Raw genomic sequence first — 23,590 nt, 5'->3', positions numbered from 1 at the left:
GATTTGAGGACCACGAGTGCAGGGTTCTGGAAAGCACCCTGGTGCCTGGCGTCCAGCACAGGAGCATCAGTGCAATGACCAGGCTAGGCACGCTGGCGAAGAAACCCCCCCGGGCTGGCTGTGAATGAAGGCTCCTGGTTCCAAACGAGCAGGAGGAACCCGCTAGGCCCAAAAGAAAAGAAAATCCCAGGCCGCAGCTGTGTGCTGGGTAATGTGGGCAGGTCTGGCTCCAGCAGGCACTGCTCGGCCGGCCGGCTCCTGTGTGTACCAGTAAGGATCAGGCAGGGCCTCACACACCTTCCTGCACTCGAGAGTTCCCACCACTGAAACGCAACCAAACAAATCTAGTAATTAGCAAGTATTATGTGACTGAACAGTTCTTATCTTGTCAAGGGACTTTCACAATGAACAAAGCCCGGATCCCATTTCCTCCAAGGAGAGACGCTCGGAGCTTTCCCCTCACTGCCTCCTGCCTCATTCATGACCCCTGGCTGGGGGGCAAGGCCTGTGCCTCTTCGATTCCACGCCGGGGATGTGTTCGCCCGCCTGTAACAGCTGTGCTTCTGGGCGAGGCAGCTTGGGTCCTGTGAAAGAGGCCCCCGGGGCCGGAAGGACGGAGATCCTGGCCAGGAAATCCTGGTAAGAACGGCTCTGGGGCTGCCGTGTCGTCATTCCCTGCAGGACCTCTCCAGCTCGGCGGGGGTGGAGGGACCTTGGCTCTGCCGCAGGAGAGAGCCCCTTCTGGGCACTCAGCCCTGGCTTCAGCCCCGACTCTACGTCTGGGCCGTAAGGTTGCCACTGTGGCTTTTTCAGCACAGATCATGGGAAAACGCCGTGGCTGAAGGAAGCCTCTGTCCCATCAAGAAACAAATGATATTCCCGGAGGACTTGGGCTATTTAAAGCCTGCAGAGACTTGACATATCCTCAGCACACAATGACAAAGCAAATGCCAGGGGCCTTTTGGCCCAGATAAGAAGCACTTAAGACTGGGAGACCTTGGAGGGCTTTTTCATTCAGATTTGATTAAAGCGCAGCAAAGCAGCAACAGGACAAGCTGAAAGGTTCTCCAGAAATTCTTCTCCCAGTCCAGTTCTGCTCTCTGTCTCCACCTCTGGCCTTGAGCTCATCGGCAATCTGAGAGGGCTCTGCTGCCTGTTTTCCCAGCAGAACTTAAGATTTACTCTGCTGGGTCAAAGCCAAAGGTCCACCAAGCTGGGCCCAGCACCCTGTGTCTGACCGTGGCCAGTCCGGGTCAGTAGGAAGCACCCAGCAGACTCCAGCAATAGATTTGGCCTCTGTTGGAAGCAGGATGCTGGGCTTGATGGACCCTTGGTCTGACCCAGTGTGGCCTGTTCTTATGCTCTAACCCATGATTCTGCAGCCACACTAAACATCTGTTACAGATGTTTCTGTGTGAGAGGAAGAGTTTGGTCGAACAGTTCTGATGAATGCAATTTGGTTCAGTTCCTACAGTTTCTTCATGCACCAAGCGGGCATCACCAGGGGCCTGGGCAAGGAGCTGACACCTGCAGGGCACGGGCAGGGAGTCCGGCAGTGGCTCCTTCTAGGACTGCAGCTTAGCTTTCTTCAGGGACACTGTTCCTTCACGCGTGTCTTTATGTGCACATTTGTAGGCCAGCAGGCTTTCTATAAGTCCCGCTGCATCAGCATGGCTGGCCTCTCGGCTTGCTTCGCATTGGTCCGTTTAAGCTGAACGGTTCTTTCCTGCCGCAGACTGGCGGCTCTTTCCATGCCTGGGTGTGAGTGACCAGCTCCAATGAAGGTGGCGGTTCCAGCTAGCAGCCGGGTCGGGCAGTGTACCTGGTGCTGACAGCCGCGCCCGCCACACCACAGTCCTCAGGCGAAACCAGTAAATCTGGGTTTCAGGAATATTCCTGAACCGGAGTCGCTTGCCTTTGGCCTGTGAATTAGATTAATGTGGTTTTTTTCCTTTGTCCATTCCTCAGGAGGCCTTGAGCTGGAGGACGAGATGCTGATCTGCTAAAGGAAACTTGTCCGCTCTTCTCATTCAACTGTGTTTTGGTCTCGCTGGGCGGTGCGCAGATTAATTTAGCCAAACATGTATTCATGATTTATTTTTTTATTTATTTAAATGCTTATTTTTCCACCTACAGCAGGCGAGCTGTGCTAAGCGGGTAACAGAAAAGTGACAAACAATGTAAAATCAACATAACAGTAATTAACAACCCAGGAGATCCTGCAATGTCCCAGCAGCTCAGCTCTGATCCCGTCACCTCTGGTCTGAGAGCTGCGCCGAGTGGCAAGGCTGCTGTATGCACAGAAATCCCAAATGCAGGTCCCGGCTTCTGCCCACAGATGAAACTTTACTCCACCACTGACTAGGAGTTAACTTTCCAGCACTAAGAAAGCCCGAGGTAAGGCAGTGCACCTCTCTGCTAAGGTCTTTGATACCATTAAAGTTACATCGGGGCGCACTAATCTGTACACACAACTCTTTCCTGCATCAACAATAAAGTTTGCACACAAACCTATATCAGGCCTGAGGGCGAGTGCATGGCCTGCCACAGACTCGAATCCCATCCCGCTTTCTCAGGCACCAATATCAGTCACGTGACTGCTGACCAGAGGGCCAGTGCTGCAGTGCAGGATGCAAGGTCAGCTGTGACCCGCAGGCAGGGAGCAGGCTAGGCCCTGGCACCACTCACTGCCCTTGCTTCTTTTTCTTCAGATTGATATTTCATTGCTGACTACGGAAATAAATTACTGTCTAAAGATTTTCAAATTCCTTCCAACTCAGCCACACCTGCCATTCTGCTTGCACTGTCAGTGCCTGTGCTGCACCTCTTCTGCGGGTGTCTGAAGCTTGCCCTGCTGCTGCCCATGCAAACAAGGCAATCCCAGAGCTTGGAAGGTACAGCACAGCAGGAGCTTATCTAGAGTCATTGCTACAGAATGGGCAAATGCCCAAAGTACAAAGGCTTCACCTGCTCATAAACCTGATGGAAACGGATTAATAGGAAATGTGATTATGGATTCATGGCAATCTGCAGAGCATGGGAGTGGTGCTGCCACTGGGGAGACCACAGCAGCATGCTTAGAGTGCCAGCAGGGCCCCAGGTGCATTTCCCTGAGAGCGATATCAGGGCCCCAGGTGCATTTCCCTGAGAGCGATATCAGGGCCACAGATGCATTCCCCAAGAGTGATAGCGGGGCCACAGATGCATTTCCCTGAGAGCAGTACCAAGGCAACAGGTGCATTCCCCTGAGAGCGATAGCAGGGCCACAGATGCATTTCCCTGAGAGCGATATCAGGGCCCCAGATACATTCCCCTGAGAGCGATATCAGGGCCACAGATGCATTTCCCTGAGAGCGATAGCGGGGCCACAGATGCATTTCCCTGAGAGCGATAGCAGGGCCACAGATGCATTTCCCTGAGAGTGATAGCAGGGCCACAGATGCATTTCCCTGAGAGCGATAGCAGGGCCACAGATGTATTCCCCAAGAGTGATAGCGGGGCCACAGATGCATTTCCCTGAGAGCGATAGCAGGGCCATAGATGCATTTCCCTGAGAGCGATAGCAGGGCCACAGATGCATTTCCCTGAGAGTGATAGCAGGGCCATAGATGCATTTCCCTGAGAGCGATAGCGGGGCCACAGATGTATTCCCCAAGAGTGGTAGCAGGGCCACAGATGCATTTCCCTGAGAGTGATAGCAGGGCCACAGATGCATTTCCCTGAGAGCGATAGCGGGGCCACAGATGTATTCCCCTGAGAGTGATAGCGGGGCCACAGATGCATTTCCCTGAGAGTGATAGCAGGGCCATAGATGCATTTCCCTGAGAGCGATAGCGGGGCCACAGATGTATTCCCCAAGAGTGGTAGCGGGGCCACAGATGCATTTCCCTGAGAGCGATAGCAGGGCCATAGATGCATTTCCCTGAGAGCGATAGCGGGGCCACAGATGTATTCCCCTGAGAGCAGTAGCAAGGCCACAGGTGCATTCCTCTGACAGTGGTAGCAGGGTCCCAGATGCATTTCCCCAAGAATGATAGCAGGGCCCCAGATTCATTCCCCTGAGAGTGACAGCAGGGCCACAAATGCATTTCCCTGAGAGCGATAGCAGGGCCCCAGATGTATTTCCCCAAGAGTGATAGCTGGGCCCCAGATGCTTTTTTCTGAGAGTGATAGTGGGGCCCCCGATGCAATACCACAGCAATACAAAAATAATACCACAGCAACATCATAGTAATACTATAGCAATATCATACTAACAGCATACCAATACAAAAAATACCACAGTACTATCACACTAATACTAGAGCGATACAAAAATACCACATAAATATACTAAAACCTCAGCATTACAAAAATAACACCACAGCAACATCATAGTAATACTATAGCAATATCATACTAACAGCATACCAATACAAAAAATACTACAGTACTATCACACTAATACTAGAGCAATACAAAAATACCACATAAATATACTAAAACCCCAGCATTACAAAAATAACACCACAGCAACATCATAGTAATACTATAGCAATATCATACTAACAGCATACCAATACAAAAAATACTACAGTACTATCACACTAATACTAGAGCAATACAAAAATACCACATAAATATACTAAAACCCCAGCATTACAAAAATAATACCACAGCAATAGCATAGTAATGGAATAGGAATAAAAGAGCAATTGCACAGTACAGAGCCTGTACATCCCTCCTACACACACAGAACCTGCAGAGCCTCTTTTTCCCCCATACCCTCCACCATCCCTGGAGCTGAAGTTGCATTGCTGAGGGGAATGTTTCTGTGCTGCACAGAATCCTCCTCCTCTCACAGCCATAGCAGTGATTCAGGGCTTGAAGATCCTCTCCGTTAGGTGCCCCGGACTTGCTCTGCAGACTGTCTTTCAGTATTGATTTTCTACCAGGACACGATGAGGGAGGTTAATGGGTTAAGGGGAAGCAGCGGAGTGAGAGAAAATCCTGACTACTGCATAGGAGCTCAGTGGCATCCCTTGCCTGGACCCAGACTCACCCCTTTGACTGTTGTATCCCTTAGACTTCAGAAGGCAAAGATCCCTGACTCACTAACGTGGCCCTACCCTCACATGGCCACATCGACTCGCTTGCAAGCTCCATGGAGCAGAGACATCTCTTCTATGCGTCTGTACAGAGCTGCGTACACCTTGTAGCACTATATAAATGTTTAGTAATGGTAGTAAGCAAGCACTGGAGCTGCAGGTAGGGGCTGAGTAATACAGAAGATATGCTCAGCATGGTCTTTGTCCAGAAACTCATCCAATCCCAGCCACCAGGACCGCCCATCTTACTGCACGAACCCTGCTGTGCTGCTGCCTTCTTCATACTGGTGCATGTGTGGGGAGAGGGGGGTATTGGACGCTGCACAGTGAGGTCCTTGGTGACACATGGCTCTGACCCTCCAGTACAACATCCTGGTTAATTCACCTCTGAGCCCACCTCCTCCTCCTCTCTCACCTACACTCTCGCTCTCTCACGGCCTTTCCATCTCTCTCATGTGATGAGAAAGTGGCAATATGCGACTCTGCCTTTGTTCACAGACACTCAGTAGAAGGAGCACGTCTGGTCACTCAGTGGACTAGAAAGTCCTCGGAAAGGTCAGGTGAGGTCATCCTCTCCTTACTCCTGGTCATCCTTGGTCAGTCTTCGCTGACCTTGTATCATTATTCGCACAAACATGAATCCAGCTGCTGGAAGTGTAAGCAGGAGCCCGTGCAGAATAAACAGTGCACATCTCCTTTCTAACCCAAGAGTTCACACGTTCTAGTTAACAGCAAGTAACAGCGGTCCTGGAAACAGCAGCAAGCAGATGCAAAATTAAATGCATAAAAAATTCCCTAAAACAGAAGAAAAACTATAACCCCTTCCTACTATAACGATGGGTCCGAGTCTCAGAGAGGATCTCCCAACTGCCTTTGCTGATTAGAGTCGCTGGGTGCAACTCAGGACATGCAGACCTTCTCCATGTGATGTCATTTCCTGGTGATTCTGGCACTCTCATTCCCTGCTTTCTGTCTCTGGTTAGACAGCTCCAATTCCTGCAGGATGAGACCTCATTCTGCAGCTCCCCAGCCCCTGAGGACACAGCCATGGGAAAGACAATATTCAGAAGTCATTTGCCCATGGGGACTTTTAGCAGCACTCAAAAGGAGCGATCCTTTGGGCATTTAGATAGGGGAAGTATACAACAGCGCATGTATGTTTTGTGTTTGCCAAAAATACGCCTGCTATTTGAAAGCCCCCTGGCACTCACACAAACAGTAGGTGCAAAGTGCATTCGTGCTTTAGTGGGGCATCTCTGCATGTGTGCTTTTAGCATGCACCTCTGCATGTGGGATTTTAGCATGCACCTCTGCATGTGTGCTTTTAGCAAGCACCTCTGCATGTGTGCTCTTAGCATGCACCTCTGCATGTGGGATTTTTAGCATGCACCTCTGCATGTGTGCTTTTAGCATGCACCTCTGCATGTGGGATTTTAGCAAGCACCTCTGCATGTGGGATTTTAGCAAGCACCTCTGCATGTGGGCTTTTAGCATGCACCTCTGCATGCGGGTGGTTTTTTCCCTGAATGTTGATTGATATTTATTCACATCCTTGGATTTCTGCATCCCAAATGCATGATTTTGCTTTCATAAAAGGAAGGGTAGTTGCTGAACCTCTGACCATTTGTCGTGAAGTAGAAAAAAACAGAGTGCCCTGCGTGCAAGCCTTGTCTGTCCATCCGTCTGTGACCTCATGTGCACTATCTGTGCTGCCAATGCAGACCTGCTGCTATACCAGCTGTAGTGCACCGCTGCTTCGCTAGGCTGTCTGCCCGATGGACCAAGGCTTCCCTGTGTACTACCCAGACGGGTCTTAAATCATCTTTCATCTTAACTGACCCCTCTGGCATCTCTACTGTCTCTTGCAGATTTTCTTATCATTTGCAGACAGGATCACATTTCCTTCTAATCCTTCCCTTATAAAGCCATCAAGTATGACTGGACCTGGCACTGATCTCAGTGGCACCCGCTGGTCACTTCTTCTTCACCACAGCCGACCCCACTGACCGCCACTCTTCTGCCAGCTCCCGGCCTGGCTATAGCTCGCATGGAAGAGGGTAAAATGCTTTTTCTGAAGTCCAGAGAGGCCACATCTACTGCACCCCCCAAGCATCAAAGAAATCATTGGCTTTCCCCTCCGTGAAGCCTGTAACCCACAGACCTCAAGCTGCTGCAGAATTGCATCACCTTGTCCACCACCGATGTTAAAGTAACAAGGCCGCAGCTTGCTCTGCACCGGCTCTTCCCCAGTCCTGCTTCCAGTTGTGCCTCCGGTATTCTGGGATGGACTCCATGAGGTGCCCTAGCGCTGCGGCCAGTCCACTGAGCAGGAGTGCGCAGGGCCTGCTGCAGCCCTCCGGATCCTGGGGAATCCCGTGCACACTGACTGCAGCTTGCCCCGTGGTTAGGGGACAGGACGCTGCTGTCCATCCCGCACAAGTATTTCTCCAGCGGATCTCCTGATCCTCCTCTCCACCCTACCCTGGTACGGGACTTGTCACTGCATTAGTAATGGTGCACAGGCACACGACCAGCACTAATTCACAGCGGGAGGCTCCAGGGCACGTGGGAGGGAGCTGTTTCTGAGTCGTGCCTTAGAAAGGAATGGCTGAGCTGGAGAGATGCGGTGTTTCCAGTGCCGCTTTGAGCTGCCTAAGTTCTCCTGCATTCCAGCCTGATACCGAGTCACAAGACTGTGTCACTGACAGCTTGCACCAGCCGCCCCACTGCACGCCGCAGGCTATATCAGGAAGGCCCAGCTCCTGTAAGGAATGCACTCTGCAGAAGGGGGACTTGCTACCCAGACAGCAGTTCCACGTGCTTACAGACAGACAGACAGACAGACACAGTGAATGAATATACTGTTTGAAATCCCACCACTTCAGTTCATGTGATTTGCGGCTTATTTATTTATTTGTGTGTGCATGTGTGTGGTGCTGGTGGGGATTGCTGTAAAGGTTTAACAAGGATTTGTAGTCCCCGGCTCAGAGGTCACTAGCCATCAGAAAACAGAAGGCCAAAAGCTGTTCATCCGCTCTATAGGGGAGCCCAGGTCTACTCTTGGCAGTGCTGTTCCTGCCACTGCACACAGAAAGGGCTCAAATGGTCTTCCAACTCATGACCTAAACCGAAACTAAGAACAGAGAGAGATACGTGCAGGAACACTTCCTGCTATTCAACCAGAAAAGAAAAATGACAAGGTCTCAGCACAGACAGTGGAGGAGCTTCCGTGACCCCACCACAGAGAGCTGAGCAAGGGGCGTGGCACATGGCCTCAGCACAGACAGTGGAGGAGCTTCCGTGACCCCACCACAGAGAGCTGAGCAAGGGGTGTGCGCACAGGGCCTCAGCACAGACAGTGGAGGAGCTTCCGTGACCCCACCACAGAGAGCTGAGCAAGGGGTGTGCGCACAGGGCCTCAGCACAGACTGTGGAGGAGCTTCCGTGACCCCACCACAGAGAGCTGAGCAAGGGGCGGGCGCACAAGGCCTCAGCACAGACTGTGGAGGAGCTTCCGTGACCCCACCACAGAGAGCTGAGCAAGGGGCGGGCGCACAGGGCCTCAGCACAGACTGTGGAGGAGCTTCCGTGACCCCACCACAGAGAGCTGAGCAAGGGGCGTGCGCACAAGGCCTCAGCACAGACTGTGGAGGAGCTTCCGTGACCCCACCACAGAGAGCTGAGCAAGGGGCGTGCGCACAAGGGCTCAGCACAGACTGTGGAGGAGCTTCCGTGACCCCACCACAGAGAGCTGAGCAAGGGGCGGGCGCACAAGGCCTCAGCACAGACAGCGGAGGAGCTTCCGTGACCCCACCACAGAGAGCTGAGCAAGGGGCGTGGCACATGGCCTCAGCACAGTGTGGAGGAGCTTCCGTGACCCCACCACAGAGAGCTCAGCAAGGGGCGTGGCACAAGGCCTCAGCACAGACAGTGGAGGAGCTTCCGTGACCCCACCACAGAGAGCTGAGCAAGGGGCGGGCGCACAAGGCCTCAGCACAGACAGTGGAGGAGCTTCCGTGACCCACCCCAGAGAGCTGAGCAAGGGGCGTGGCACATGGCCTCAGCACAGACTGTGGAGGAGCTTCCATGACCCCACCACAGAGAGCTGAGCAAGGGGCGTGCGCACAGGGCCTCAGCACAGACAGTGGAGGAGCTTCCGTGACCCCACCACAGAGAGCTGAGCAAGGGGCGGGCGCACAGGGCCTCAGCACAGACTGTGGAGGAGCTTCCGTGACCCCACCACAGAGAGCTGAGCAAGGGGCGTGCGCACAGGGCCTCAGCACAGACTGTGGAGGAGCTTCCGTGACCCCACCCCAGAGAGCTGAGCAAGGGGCGTGCGCACAGGGCCTCAGCACAGACTGTGGAGGAGCTTCCGTGACCCCACCACAGAGAGCTGAGCAAGGGGCGTGGCACATGGCCTCAGCACAGTGTGGAGGAGCTTCCGTGACCCCACCACAGAGAGCTCAGCAAGGGGCGGGCGCACAAGGCCTCAGCACAGACTGTGGAGGAGCTTCCGTGACCCCACCACAGAGAGCTGAGCAAGGGGCGTGGCACATGGCCTCAGCACAGTGTGGAGGAGCTTCCGTGACCCCACCCCAGAGAGCTGAGCAAGGGGCGTGCGCACAGGGCCTCAGCACAGACTGTGGAGGAGCTTCCGTGACCCCCACCACAGAGAGCTGAGCAAGGGGCGTGGCACATGGCCTCAGCACAGTGTGGAGGAGCTTCCGTGACCCCACCCCAGAGAGCTGAGCAAGGGGCGTGCGCACAGGGCCTCAGCACAGACTGTGGAGGAGCTTCCGTGACCCCACCACAGAGAGCTGAGCAAGGGGCGTGGCACATGGCCTCAGCACAGACAGCGGAGGAGCTTCCGTGACCCCACCACAGAGAGCTGAGCAAGGGGCGTGGCACATGGCCTCAGCACAGTGTGGAGGAGCTTCCGTGACCCCACCCCAGAGAGCTGAGCAAGGGGCGTGGCACATGGCCTCAGCACAGTGTGGAGGAGCTTCCGTGACCCCACCCCAGAGAGCTGAGCAAGGGGCGTGCGCACAGGGCCTCAGCACAGACTGTGGAGGAGCTTCCGTGACCCCACCACAGAGAGCTGAGCAAGGGGCGTGGCACATGGCCTCAGCACAGACAGCGGAGGAGCTTCCGTGACCCCACCACAGAGAGCTGAGCAAGGGGCGTGGCACATGGCCTCAGCACAGTGTGGAGGAGCTTCCGTGACCCCACCACAGAGAGCTCAGCAAGGGGCGGGCGCACAAGGCCTCAGCACAGACTGTGGAGGAGCTTCCGTGACCCCACCACAGAGAGCTGAGCAAGGGGCGGGCGCACAGGGCCTCAGCACAGACTGTGGAGGAGCTTCCGTGACCCCACCACAGAGAGCTGAGCAAGGGGCGGGCGCACAAGGGCTCAGCACAGACTGTGGAGGAGCTTCCGTGACCCCACCACAGAGAGCTGAGCAAGGGGCGTGGCACAAGGCCTCAGCACAGACAGCGGAGGAGCTTCCGTGACCCCACCACAGAGAGCTCAGCAAGGGGCGGGCGCACAAGGGCTCAGCACAAACTGTGGAGGAGCTTCCGTGACCCCACCACAGAGAGCTCAGCAAGGGGCGGGCGCACAAGGCCTCAGCACAGACTGTGGAGGAGCTTCCGTGACCCCACCCCAGAGAGCTCAGCAAGGGGCGGGCGCACAGGGCCTCAGCCACTAAGCTTTTCCTTTCCTTTTATGCCTACAGAAAGCACATTAGGTGCACAAGGATTGGGATTCAGATAACTTTATTGGCTTGACAATTGTGCGTGTGCTGCCAAAGGGAAGAAATGTGCAAAATAAAAGGAGTTGCTGCTGCCTTCGATCCCAGCGCCAGGTGTGGCTCTTGTGCACCCAGCGTGCAGCTGAGCCAGGGCCTTGTACCTCTCAGGCTGGTGCCCGTCCCGCAGCCCCCTCTCTGGCACTGCTTGTTCCACTTGTGAAAGTCACCGCCGGCTGCTGGGAAAGGAAAGAGGAAGGGAGCGTGAGTGCTCCCTCACCCCCACCCTGTCTCACGTCCCCACAGACAGGTCCACGCTCAGGGTGTCCGCAGTGAGCACGCACTGCCTCCACTGCATGCAATCACTGCCACATCCTGACTTGTCTTTGGCACTCCTGATCCCCACCCCGGGGGCTGCCAGTCATCCCCACCCCGGGCCACATATTCCCAGGCTAATCGGCTCCCAGCACTTTTTGTCTCTGGCTCCTGTAACCTTTAGCTGGGGGGAGGGACTGGGAAGACCAAGAGCCGTCCCCTCCACTCAGAATCTTCCACAGGAAAGATAAAATAAATTCTAGGAAATTGCCCAGGGCCGAAAGTTAACCAAGAGCCCTAAATGGCAAAAGCTTGCTCTGAGAGCTGAGGGAAAGTGTGTGATCAGCCACTGTGGCTGCAAAGATGTCCCGCCCCAGCACGGCCCTGGCAAGCTAGCTCCTGCTTTACTAGCCCTCCTGGGACGGAGGATTGTGCCCAGCTCATCAGACAAGGAAGCGTGCAAGCTGGCCCCTGTGCCAAGCTCACGTCTGCAGTTCTCCTTAACCCTAAGAGTTCACTATTGTGGTGCAATGTTTTCAGAGCACTGTGAGAGGTAACGAGTTACACACACACATGCTCAGCTCATGCCAGGGGGAAATCAATGAGCTTTCCCCCTTGTGAAACCCGTGTTAGTGTGGCAGGGGCATACAGACCTGCCCGTGCCAGACTACAGGAGTTTATTACCCGCCTGAGGGAAGAGGGAGGGTACATGCACAGCGTGATCAAAAATAGATATACTGCATCACAATGCATCACAAAGCCCCTACAGACCCTTTAAAGATAACCTGTTATCGATGCAGTTTGTGCTCCTTTGGCAAATCAGCATATCTCCAGTGTTATCACTGCAGAATGCACTCCTTTGGTGAATCGGTGCCGTCTCAGTGTTATCGGTGCAGTGTACATTTCTTCACTTGTCTGACGTGTGCTGTCTGCAGGTTCAGTTACTTAGCAGCATATGTGGGCATGGAGGAGCTCCAGGTGAGGGGCAGGCCTGGGGAGGGTTGTTTGGCTCCAGAGCTGCTCACTATGGTAACAGAGCCAGCACGGAGCCCACTGCCCAGCACTCTCCATGCTCGGCTGTTTATAAAGTCCAACTCTGCTAAATCGTGTCCTGCCTTGGAATGTCCACATTAAACAAAGCCTGCAAACTGTTGCCATGGAACAGGTTTCCGCCTCAGAGGCCTGGATTCAAACGACAAGAAGCTGCTTTATAGAAAGTTTCACCTCCCCGCCACTCCATGATCGTAAGCCGTGTCCCCTGAAAATGCCTCTTTCTTGGGGGCTTTACTGATCAAAGCTATGCTATATGTGATAAGTACTGCAAGCACAGCTGCAGCCCTCCAACTACCAAGAGTCTGAAGTTTAGGAAACGTTTTCCCTCTGCTCCACTCGTGCTAATCCAGTTGTGTCTCCTTCCTTTAAGGGAATCTAATGCACACTGCTCTTATTTTCCCAAGTTTGGCTGTATGTTCACTTGTAGCCCCATAGCCCTAGGGACATCACCAGTACAGAAGGTGAGCTGCGCAGCCACAGACGTCCACAATCACAAGAAAACACCCCACAATGCACACGTTCTGCGTGGCATGAAGTAGAGAGGCCGAGTGTATACCACCGCTGTGGCAGAAGATGAAGAAACAGGGCCAGCAAGATGCTCCATCTCATTCTGCCTGCACATGGAAAATACAAGAAAAATGTCCCTTTCCTGCACCGTGCAAGATCTTTGCAGGTTGTGATATATTGTACTGGGCGCACAAGGAGAAACTGGCAAGGGAAGTGACTCTAGATCAGCGTTCAGAGGCCCCATACATCTCCTCTGCACACATCTCTGCAGCACTTACATTTTATCCTCTTTCTGCATACAATTAGCACGTTACATATGTGACTAAGAACTGCAGACTACAATCAACAGGTGTGGGTGAAGAGTGGCAGGCGTGGAGTGATGGAAGAAAGAAAGAAAGTCTGAGGAAGGGAGGAGATGAGGACACAAGCTGTAGCAGCATCTATAGATAGGTGTGCGCGCACGCACACACGCAGAGACACACACAAGCAGAGACACCCACACACATAGGCACACGCGCAGAGACACACACAAGCAGAGACACCCACACACATAGGCACACGCGCAGAGACACACATGCATGCACACACACAGACACACACAGACACACGCACACACGCAGAGACACACACACACACTCATACACACGCACACACTCGTGCGCGCACACACATGCTTCCACACAGACGCACACACACTCACACGCGCGTCAATAGGAAAATGGGCACAGAATAGCAAGAGTGCACACAGCAAATGCCACTAGTTTTGAAATTCTTTAAATGACTCCAGAATGATTCCCTTATATCCCTGGGGGGGACACAGAAAAACGCAAAAAGCTCCCTGGTTCACTCATCCGCTGCAGATCTTACACAAAGTGAAAGGCAGGCAAAGAGATGTTGGTGAAAAAATCAAATGAATGATTTTGGAGGTTAGAATGGTGCAAATATAGGGAACTGAGTTTGTCTGTAAAGAGAAGTTATTTTATAGAGAGCATGGGAAAAGCAGGAAATAACTGAGGCTATACTTGTGAGAGATTTACAGTACAGAGAACGCTGATGCTATCTTTCCAGAGCCATGCGGGGCTTGTTTTGGGATGGAGGAGGTTCAGTCTGACTCATTTCATGACGTGAGGGAGACAGAGGCCCTGTTCATGCCTGTCCGGGAAGGCTGCCGAAGTTGGAGATGACCTGTTGAAAGTTGGCCCGCATGATGATGCTGCCCTGTATCAAGGACTGATGCCAGTTTCTCTGAGACCTCGCTTTAGGTGCTCCGATCCTTGGCAAGGTTAGACCAGTGGCTAATGTTCTGTATCTAAGGAAGCTGGCAGAAAAGGCAGTGTCAGGACCCATATGGATGCTGGTGGCAGAGCTGAGCCCATATTAACATCATTGTCTGATGATGTTTTAATTGTTTTTGGTAAAGGTGTTAATAGGTCTGAGAGCTGTGTTTGACTTGCTAAATCATGACATATTGCTCTCCCGCCTCAGGGGCATTAGGTTTACATCACTTTTGCATAAGAGATCCTAAATAGTTGTGATTGATAATTTGCAACCTAAACCAGTGTCGGGGAAGGGTGAGAGCGGAATGGCTCAGAGGTGCATTATAGCGCCTTAACTGTTCAATCTGTTCTTATGACCATTAAGGAAAGTCCTACAACAGTTTGGCATTAGAGATCTTTGCTATGCAGATAGCATCCAATCTTATCTTCCTTTAGGAAAGTGTTGAGTCATTAGAGAAATTAGCTCGGGGTATGCAAGCTGTGACCCAATAGATGAGCAGAACCTGGTTGAGAATGAGCTCCACTAAGATGGAAATTGTACACGTTGCTAAGCCATTGAATAGCGTGCGGTTCAGCCACCGTTTCTGTAAAAATTCAGGGATGGAATTTAGGGTACAGATTGACAGAGGCTGGGCTATGCTTCCTTAGCCAGAGCCCGGTTTTAACATCTGTGGTAGATTAGAGAGGCAAAAGCCGGTATAGGTGGTGCATGCACTCACTCCCAGCAGATCGGATCACTGGGCTACCAAAGAAACATTTCTTCAGTGCAAAATGGGGCAGAGTTCAGACTCGGGGCGAGAATGACTCCTGCTCTTGCTGATCCCCACTGGCTGCCAGGCGAGTTTAGAATTTGCTTCAGCATTTAAAGGGCTTGGATGCTGGAATGGTTTACAGAGGCATGGACTCTGTGCTCTTCACAGAGTGCTCTGCTTGTTGGGCCTCCTGTAAGGACTCTCAGATCAGGATTCATGGCCTTTTCTGGAGTAGCCCCAATGCTGTGGAAATCTGCCTGCTGAATTGCACCATATGAAGGAAAATATGTCCTGTCAGCACGCTCTGGTTTACTTCACAAGGCTTTGGAGTAACTGTGCTTTTGTATTAGTTTCAGCTTTCAGATTTGCTAGTTTGTATTGCATTTTATTTTTTATTTATGTTTCTGCATGTATTTGAGTTGTTGCTGTAAGGTGCCATGAGCATTCATTTGTTTGGTGAGTAATACATGGAATTAAATAAATAAATGGCATCTCACACACTTCCTGAAACAAGCAGACCCCAAGCTGTAAGATCCTGGCTTTCTGGATTACTATTCAGGTACTCTGTATGGCCAATGAGCAGCATTCGCAACCAATGGGATGAGATCATGTAATATTAGGGGGATTGTAACCTTTTTAGTTAAGATTGCTTTATATTTTCAGTAGATAATACTGTTTACTGTTTGATATTTTGTTTTATATTTTGTAGCTCAATTTGTACATTGTTTGTGATGTTGGTTTACTGCATTGTTCCTTGCTTGAGAAAGGTTTTGGTGATTCAGTAAGTAAAATATTGAAAAGAATAAATAACTGGGACACTGTGTCAAGCAAGGCCACTCCCAGGACTTCCATGGAACTGAAAGGAGAAATTGAAGAAATTCCAAAATAAAGCCTCAGCAGTAAAGCATTCAACTAGCAAAGGGAGTCACTGCCTGTCTGGTCAGCAGTGCACACAGATGGAAGACAGGCCGTGGTGTCTCTGAACAGAAAGCACTGCAAACAAACAAATCGACCAGGAGTCTCTGTGAACAATGCCAGAAAAGGCTCAGAACACACATTATTCCATGCTTTAAGTATAAAATTAAGAAGCTCCCCCAAAAAAGTAATCTAAACCCAGCGTTTCCCCCAGACTGGCATCATCTGAGTTAAGAGAAGTCCAATTGTGTTAGCTGAATGAAGGACAGGGAAGTGCTGGCTTTTATTGCCGCTTCTTACACTAGGAATGGATAAGGAACAGGGGGCGTGCCTGTCACATTTACTACTACTGGACAATTGTGATTATTAACCCAGGTCGGAAGAAACCGGTTAGCACTGACTGAGCTAGGCTAGCAAAGATCTTCCAGAATATCCCATGAACACAGCACAGACAAGCAAAGGCACTTTAAGTCCTGGGCATTTAGTAATTATCCAACGTAAAATCCTCATGGTGCTGCACATTATGTAGCTTTTCCTGGGATGAACAGGAAAAAAACCCCTGATTTTTCTTGGTGAATTCATAAAGCAAGCATACACTGACACTTTAATGTTTATAGCAGAAATATAATCTCTCTCTCTTAGGGCCAATTCTGCGAGCAGACTTTCACTTCAGGTAATATAATTCTAAGTAAATACAGTTCTTCGCTGGTTGCTATTCCATCCCTCAGCGGCCATCATTTCTAATTATAAGCCTCACTAGTAAGCCACAGAGAGAAATATACATTGACTTATGCCCGTAGGATCACATGAGCTGCATGGAGCACTGTCACCAGGATTTCTTTTAAATGTTGCTTCCTGTTTATGTGAAAGTATAAAACCATCTGTCAAGCATGAAAAGAGCTGCCCAAGACAAGCGCTGCGCCAATTAGGCCCAATGGAAATAAGATGTGAGTAAACAATATGGGCTGAATTTCAGCACGCGGCAGCTTTACGCATCCTCTACAACACAAGTCACTCCCTATGCAGGACACTAACTGTATGCAGAAGCTTTAAACAAGCATGCAGTGCGAAAAATGGGCAGAAAATACGACTACTCCCCCAACCGGAAGTGCTGTGCCTGCGTGGGGGCCCATCCTGGCTCTGGGAGACCCGTCCAGCACCCCCACACCAGGATCACGCTGGGGCACAGCACCATAAACCAACACGAGCTAGATATGTGAGCTAACTTTACTCCACCTCTGACCAGGAGTTCCATTTCCAGCAGTAAAAAACATCCATTAAGCCTTCAGGGCTTAAATGCACTTCCATGCCCTGGCGGGTAATAGCCAACATGGGATTTGCATGGAGGCGCACTAACATATACGCACATTTTTGTGTGCCAAACTCCTTATTACATCAGGAGCAAAGTTGTCCACACAGCCTAGCACAGCTTATTACACTGGGAGGAAGCCTGGGCGAGAAGCAGAGGACTGGAACCAGCACCTGGCATCAGTTACATTTACTGCAAACCAGCAGTGTCTGCGACCCTGAGGGGGGTCTCTGTGACTCCCGGCTACAGGAGGCGAGCGGGCCACTGCTCTCATAATCTCACCAGGGACACAATGCCTGGTGCTAAGCATTTCTCGCACAGACGCAAAATGAGAAAAACCCATTCGTATCTATATGCGGCCTGCATATCGTTCCTGCCTACTGCAGCTCTCCTGCTATGCACTGCTCTGAAGATGGGCAGAAAAACAGGTTTGCAAGCCCCTGGCTTTAATGTGCACCCAGACGTGCAAAACTTTCAGCACAGCTCCTGATCCTCATGAGGCTTGGAATTATTAATGTTATTAATGAGTTGAACGGATCCTGGACCAGAAAACAGAATTCTCACTTCAAAACTATTGCAAAGGGCGCAGGCAGAGCAGCACACGGCTTCTGATCACACAGCAAAGGCACTTTTAGGTACTTGCTCCGGATCTGCGGAAGTAGCTTACAGGTTTCATTCAGATCTCTGCAGCCCGGGCACAAGTGTGTGAGGGGGCGGGCCAGAGGGCTGGGACCGTGACGTCAGCAGCCGTTATGGGTACTGCCTTCCATTTATAAATTACAACACTGAGGCGCGTGACTGAGGCTAAAGTACATGACTGCCCTGTCACACTCACACTCACACACACACACAGAACACCTCATCTTACTACCCTCTATCAAACACACACTGCATCCCACTACTGTCACAGAGAATCTCATCTCACTGCTCCCTGTCACACACACACACACACACACAACACCATCCCACTGCCCTGTCACAGACACACACACACCCGTCAAACTGCCCTCACACACTCACAGAGCACCTCATCTTACTACCCTCTATCAAACACACTGCATCCCACTGCTTTCATACTCACAGAGAATCTCATCTCACTGCTCTCTGTCACACTCACATGCGCACATCTGAGTGCCCGGTCACACATCCCCTCACAGCATTTCATCTCTGCTCTCTGTCACACTCACATGCGCACATCTGAGTGCCCGGTCACACATCCCCTCACAGCATTTCATCTCTGCTCTCTCTCACACTCACATGCACACTTCTGAGTGCCCGGAGACACATCCCCTCACAGCATTTCATCTCTGCTCTCTGTCACACTCACATGCACACATCTGAGTGCCCGGTCACACATCCCCTCACAGCATTTCATCTCTGCTCTCTCTCACACTCACATACACACATCTGAGTGCCCGGTGACACATCCCCTCACAGCATTTCATCTCTGCTCTCTCTCACACTCACATGCACACTTCTGAGTGCCCGGAGACACATCCCCTCACAGCATTTCATCTCTGCTCTCTGTCACACTCACATGCACACATCTGAGTGCCCGGTGACACATCCCCTCATAGCATTTCATCTCTGCTCTCTGTCACACTCACATGCGCACATCTGAGTGCCCGGTCACACATCCCCTCACAGCATTTCATCTCTGCTCTCTCTCACACTCACATACACACATCTGAGTGCCCGGTGACACATCCCCTCATAGCATTTCATCTCTGCTCTCTGTCACACTCACATGCGCACATCTGAGTGCCCGGTGACACATCCCCTCACAGCATTTCATCTCTGCTCTCTCTCACACTCACATGCACACATCTGAGTGCCCGGTGACACATCCCCTCACAGCATTTCATCTCTGCTCTCTGTCACACTCACATGCGCACATCTGAGTGCCCGGTCACACATCCCCTCTCAGCATTTCATCTCTGCTCTCTCTCACACTCACATGCACACATCTGAGTGCCCGGTGACACATCCCCTCTCAGCATTTCATCTCTGCTCTCTCTCACACTCACATGCACACATCTGAGTGCCCGGTGACACATCCCCTCTCAGCATTTCATCTCTGCTCTCTCTCACACTCACATCTGAGTGCCCGGTGACACATCCCCTCTCAGCATTTCATCTCTGCTCTCTCTCACACTCACATGCACACATCTGAGTGCCCGGTGACACATCCCCTCTCAGCATTTCATCTCTGCTCTCTCTCACACTCACATGCACACATCTGAGTGCCCGGTGACACATCCCCTCTCAGCATTTCATCTCTGCTCTCTCTCACACTCACATGCACACATCTGAGTGCCCGGTGACACATCCTCTCTCAGCATTTCATCTCTGCTCTCTCTCACACTCACATGCACACATCTGAGTGCCCGGTGACACATCCCCTCACAGCATTTCATCTCTGCTCTCTCTCACACTCACATGCACACATCTGAGTGCCCGGTGACACATCCCCTCTCAGCATTTCATCTCTGCTCTCTCTCACACTCACATGCACACATCTGAGTGCCCGGTGACACATCCCCTCTCAGCATTTCATCTCTGCTCTCTCTCACACTCACATGCACACATCTGAGTGCCCGGTGACACATCCCCTCTCAGCATTTCATCTCTGCTCTCTCTCACCCTGACATGCACACATCTGAGTGCCCGGAGACACATCCCCTCTCAGCATTTCATCTCTGCTCTCTCTCACCCTCACATGCACACATCTGAGTGCCCGGTGACACATCCCCTCACAGCATTTCATCTCTGCTCTCTCTCACCCTCACATGCACACATCTGAGTGCCCGGTGACACATCCCCTCACAGCATTTCATCTCTGCTCTCTGTCACACTCACATGCGCACATCTGAGTGCCCAGTCACACATCCCCTCACAGCATTTCATCTCTGCTCTCTCTCACACTCACATGCACACATCTGAGTGCCCGGAGACACATCCCCTCACAGCATTTCATCTCTGCTCTCTGTCACACTCACATGCGCACATCTGAGTGCCCGGTGACACATCCCCTCTCAGCATTTCATCTCTGCTCTCTCTCACACTCACATCTGAGTGCCCGGTGACACATCCCCTCACAGCATTTCATCTCTGCTCTCTCTCACACTCACATACACACACATCTGAGTGCCCGGTGACACATCCCCTCACAGCATTTCATCTCTGCTCTCTGTCACACTCACATGCGCACATCTGAGTGCCCGGTGACACATCCCCTCTCAGCATTTCATCTCTGCTCTCTCTCACACTCACATCTGAGTGCCCGGTGACACATCCCCTCACAGCATTTCATCTCTGCTCTCTCTCACCCTCACATGCACACATCTGAGTGCCCGGTGACACATCCCCTCTCAGCATTTCATCTCTGCTCTCTCTCACACTCACATGCACACATCTGAGTGCCCGGTGACACATCCCCTCACAGCATTTCATCTCTGCTCTCTCTCACCCTCACATGCACACATCTGAGTGCCCGGAGACACATCCCCTCACAGCATTTCATCTCTGCTCTCTCTCACCCTCACATGCACACATCTGAGTGCCCGGTGACACATCCCCTCTCAGCATTTCATCTCTGCTCTCTCTCACACTCACATGCACACATCTGAGTGCCCGGTGACACATCCCCTCTCAGCATTTCATCTCTGCTCTCTCTCACACTCACATGCACACATCTGAGTGCCCGGTGACACATCCCCTCTCAGCATTTCATCTCTGCTCTCTCTCACTCTCACATGCACACATCTGAGTGCCCGGTGACACATCCCCTCTCAGCATTTCATCTCTGCTCTCTCTCACACTCACATGCACACATCTGAGTGCCGGTGACACATCCTCTCTCAGCATTTCATCTCTGCTCTCTCTCACACTCACATGCACACATCTGAGTGCCCGGTGACACATCCCCTCTCAGCATTTCATCTCTGCTCTCTGTCACACTCACATGCACACATCTGAGTGCCCGGTGACACATCCTCTCTCAGCATTTCATCTCTGCTCTCTCTCACCCTCACATGCACACATCTGAGTGCCCGGAGACACATCCCCTCTCAGCATTTCATCTCTGCTCTCTCTCACACTCACATCTGAGTGCCCGGTGACACATCCCCTCTCAGCATTTCATCTCTGCTCTCTCTCACACTCACATGCACACATCTGAGTGCCCGGAGACACATCCCCTCTCAGCATTTCATCTCTGCTCTCTGTCACACTCACATGCGCACATCTGAGTGCCCGGTCACACATCCCCTCACAGCATTTCATCTCTGCTCTCTCTCACACTCACATGCATACATCTGAGTGCCCGGTGACACATCCCCTCTCAGCATTTCATCTCTGCTCTCTCTCACCCTCACATGCACACATCTGAGTGCCCGGTGACACATCCCCTCTCAGCATTTCATCTCTGCTCTCTCTCACACTCACATGCACACATCTGAGTGCCCGGTGACACATCCCCTCTCAGCATTTCATCTCTGCTCTCTCTCACACTCACATGCACACATCTGAGTGCCCGGAGACACATCCCCTCACAGCATTTCATCTCTGCTCTCTCTCACACTCACATGCACACATCTGAGTGCCCGGTGACACATCCCCTCTCAGCATTTCATCTCTGCTCTCTCTCACACTCACATGCACACATCTGAGTGCCCGGTGACACATCCCCTCTCAGCATTTCATCTCTGCTCTCTCTCACTCTCACATGCACACATCTGAGTGCCCGGTGACACATCCCCTCTCAGCATTTCATCTCTGCTCTCTCTCACACTCACATGCACACATCTGAGTGCCGGTGACACATCCTCTCTCAGCATTTCATCTCTGCTCTCTCTCACACTCACATGCACACATCTGAGTGCCCGGTGACACATCCCCTCTCAGCATTTCATCTCTGCTCTCTGTCACACTCACATGCACACATCTGAGTGCCCGGTGACACATCCTCTCTCAGCATTTCATCTCTGCTCTCTCTCACCCTCACATGCACACATCTGAGTGCCCGGAGACACATCCCCTCTCAGCATTTCATCTCTGCTCTCTCTCACACTCACATCTGAGTGCCCGGTGACACATCCCCTCTCAGCATTTCATCTCTGCTCTCTCTCACACTCACATGCACACATCTGAGTGCCCGGAGACACATCCCCTCTCAGCATTTCATCTCTGCTCTCTGTCACACTCACATGCGCACATCTGAGTGCCCGGTCACACATCCCCTCACAGCATTTCATCTCTGCTCTCTCTCACACTCACATGCATACATCTGAGTGCCCGGTGACACATCCCCTCTCAGCATTTCATCTCTGCTCTCTCTCACCCTCACATGCACACATCTGAGTGCCCGGTGACACATCCCCTCTCAGCATTTCATCTCTGCTCTCTCTCACACTCACATGCACACATCTGAGTGCCCGGAGACACATCCCCTCTCAGCATTTCATCTCTGCTCTCTCTCACACTCACATCTGAGTGCCCGGTGACACATCCCCTCACAGCATTTCATCTCTGCTCTCTCTCACACTCACATGCACACATCTGAGTGCCCGGAGACACATCCCCTCACAGCATTTCATCTCTGCTCTCTCTCACACTCACATGCACACATCTGAGTGCCCGGTCACACATCCCCTCTCAGCATTTCATCTCTGCTCTCTCTCACACTCACATGCACACATCTGAGTGCCCGGTGACACATCCCCTCTCAGCATTTCATCTCTGCTCTCTCTCACGGCCCCGAGCTGCAGAGTCTCAGGCGGGGCCAGCCCTGGAGTCCTGCCCTGCAGCAGTCGGAGCTCTCCCCGGGGCAGGGCTCCCTCCCCGCAGCACTGCCGCATGCTGCAAGTGACAGGCGCCGCGTGGCCGCAGGCAGAGAGGGGGCGACCCCATGCATTCGCCACCCCACGTGCGCCACCGGGGAAGGCGAACTTTTCCTGCCCAGCCCGGGTCCCGGGGAGCCGCCGGCGCCTCCAGTCCACGTGCAAGTGGTGCTGAAGGGCTCCGGTGCGGGAGCCAGCACCAGCCCCCCCTCCCCCCCCCCCCCCCCCGGGGTGCGGCCGCAGCTGCAGCAGCAGCACTCGTCGCCCGCCAGGGCCCGGGGCCGCCGCCTTACCTGCTCCTCGGTCAGATAATTAAAGACGAAGGAGGAGAAGTCTTCATCCAGCAGCGCGCTGCAGTCCGCCATCTTCCAGCGAGAGGAGTAAGGGGAGGAGAGGAGGGAGGGAGGGAGGAGGAGGAGGAGGAGAGGGGGAGGGAGGGAGCGGGGACGGGGCCGCGCCGCTCAGGTGCCCCGTGCGCTTCCAAGCAAAGCCCGCAGTGCCGGCAGGGGCTCCGGCAGCGCCGGGGCAGGCGGGGGATGACGAACAGCACAGCGCAGCGCAGGAAGCGAGGGAGCCGGACACAGGGGCTAGGGCAGCTGTGCTGAAAGGACCTGAAGCAGCCCTGGCTGCTGGTCAGTTTGTCAGCAGGGAGTGGGTGCCCTCTGCAGCCGGACCAGTGGTGGCCCAACCACTGCACTGAGTGCCTGCTGCAAGTGCCGAGCTCTTCCAGGGGGGCAGTCACACGGACCCAGCTCATCTGGCCAGGACTACTCAGGACCAGGGCAAGTT

General features: G+C 52.6%; 1 protein-coding gene across 3 annotated transcripts in view; it reads right to left on the bottom strand.

The window, feature by feature from the left end:
* Positions 1-23,211, bottom strand: part of PPARGC1B (PPARG coactivator 1 beta) — a 143,432-nt gene extending 120,221 nt beyond the window's left edge. For all 3 annotated transcript variants that reach the window (XM_029583990.1, XM_029583989.1, XM_029583988.1), the window contains exon 1: positions 23,095-23,211. In XM_029583990.1, the coding sequence (XP_029439850.1) occupies positions 23,095-23,166 (72 nt within the window). In that variant the 5' untranslated portion in view covers positions 23,167-23,211. The remainder of the gene's footprint in view (positions 1-23,094) is intronic.
* Positions 23,212-23,590: the final 379 nt, after the last annotated feature.

This window comes from Rhinatrema bivittatum, chromosome 18 (assembly GCF_901001135.1).
Source record: "Rhinatrema bivittatum chromosome 18, aRhiBiv1.1, whole genome shotgun sequence".
NCBI lineage: Eukaryota > Metazoa > Chordata > Amphibia > Gymnophiona > Rhinatrematidae > Rhinatrema > Rhinatrema bivittatum.
This window is presented reverse-complemented; position numbering and strand designations above follow the sequence as displayed.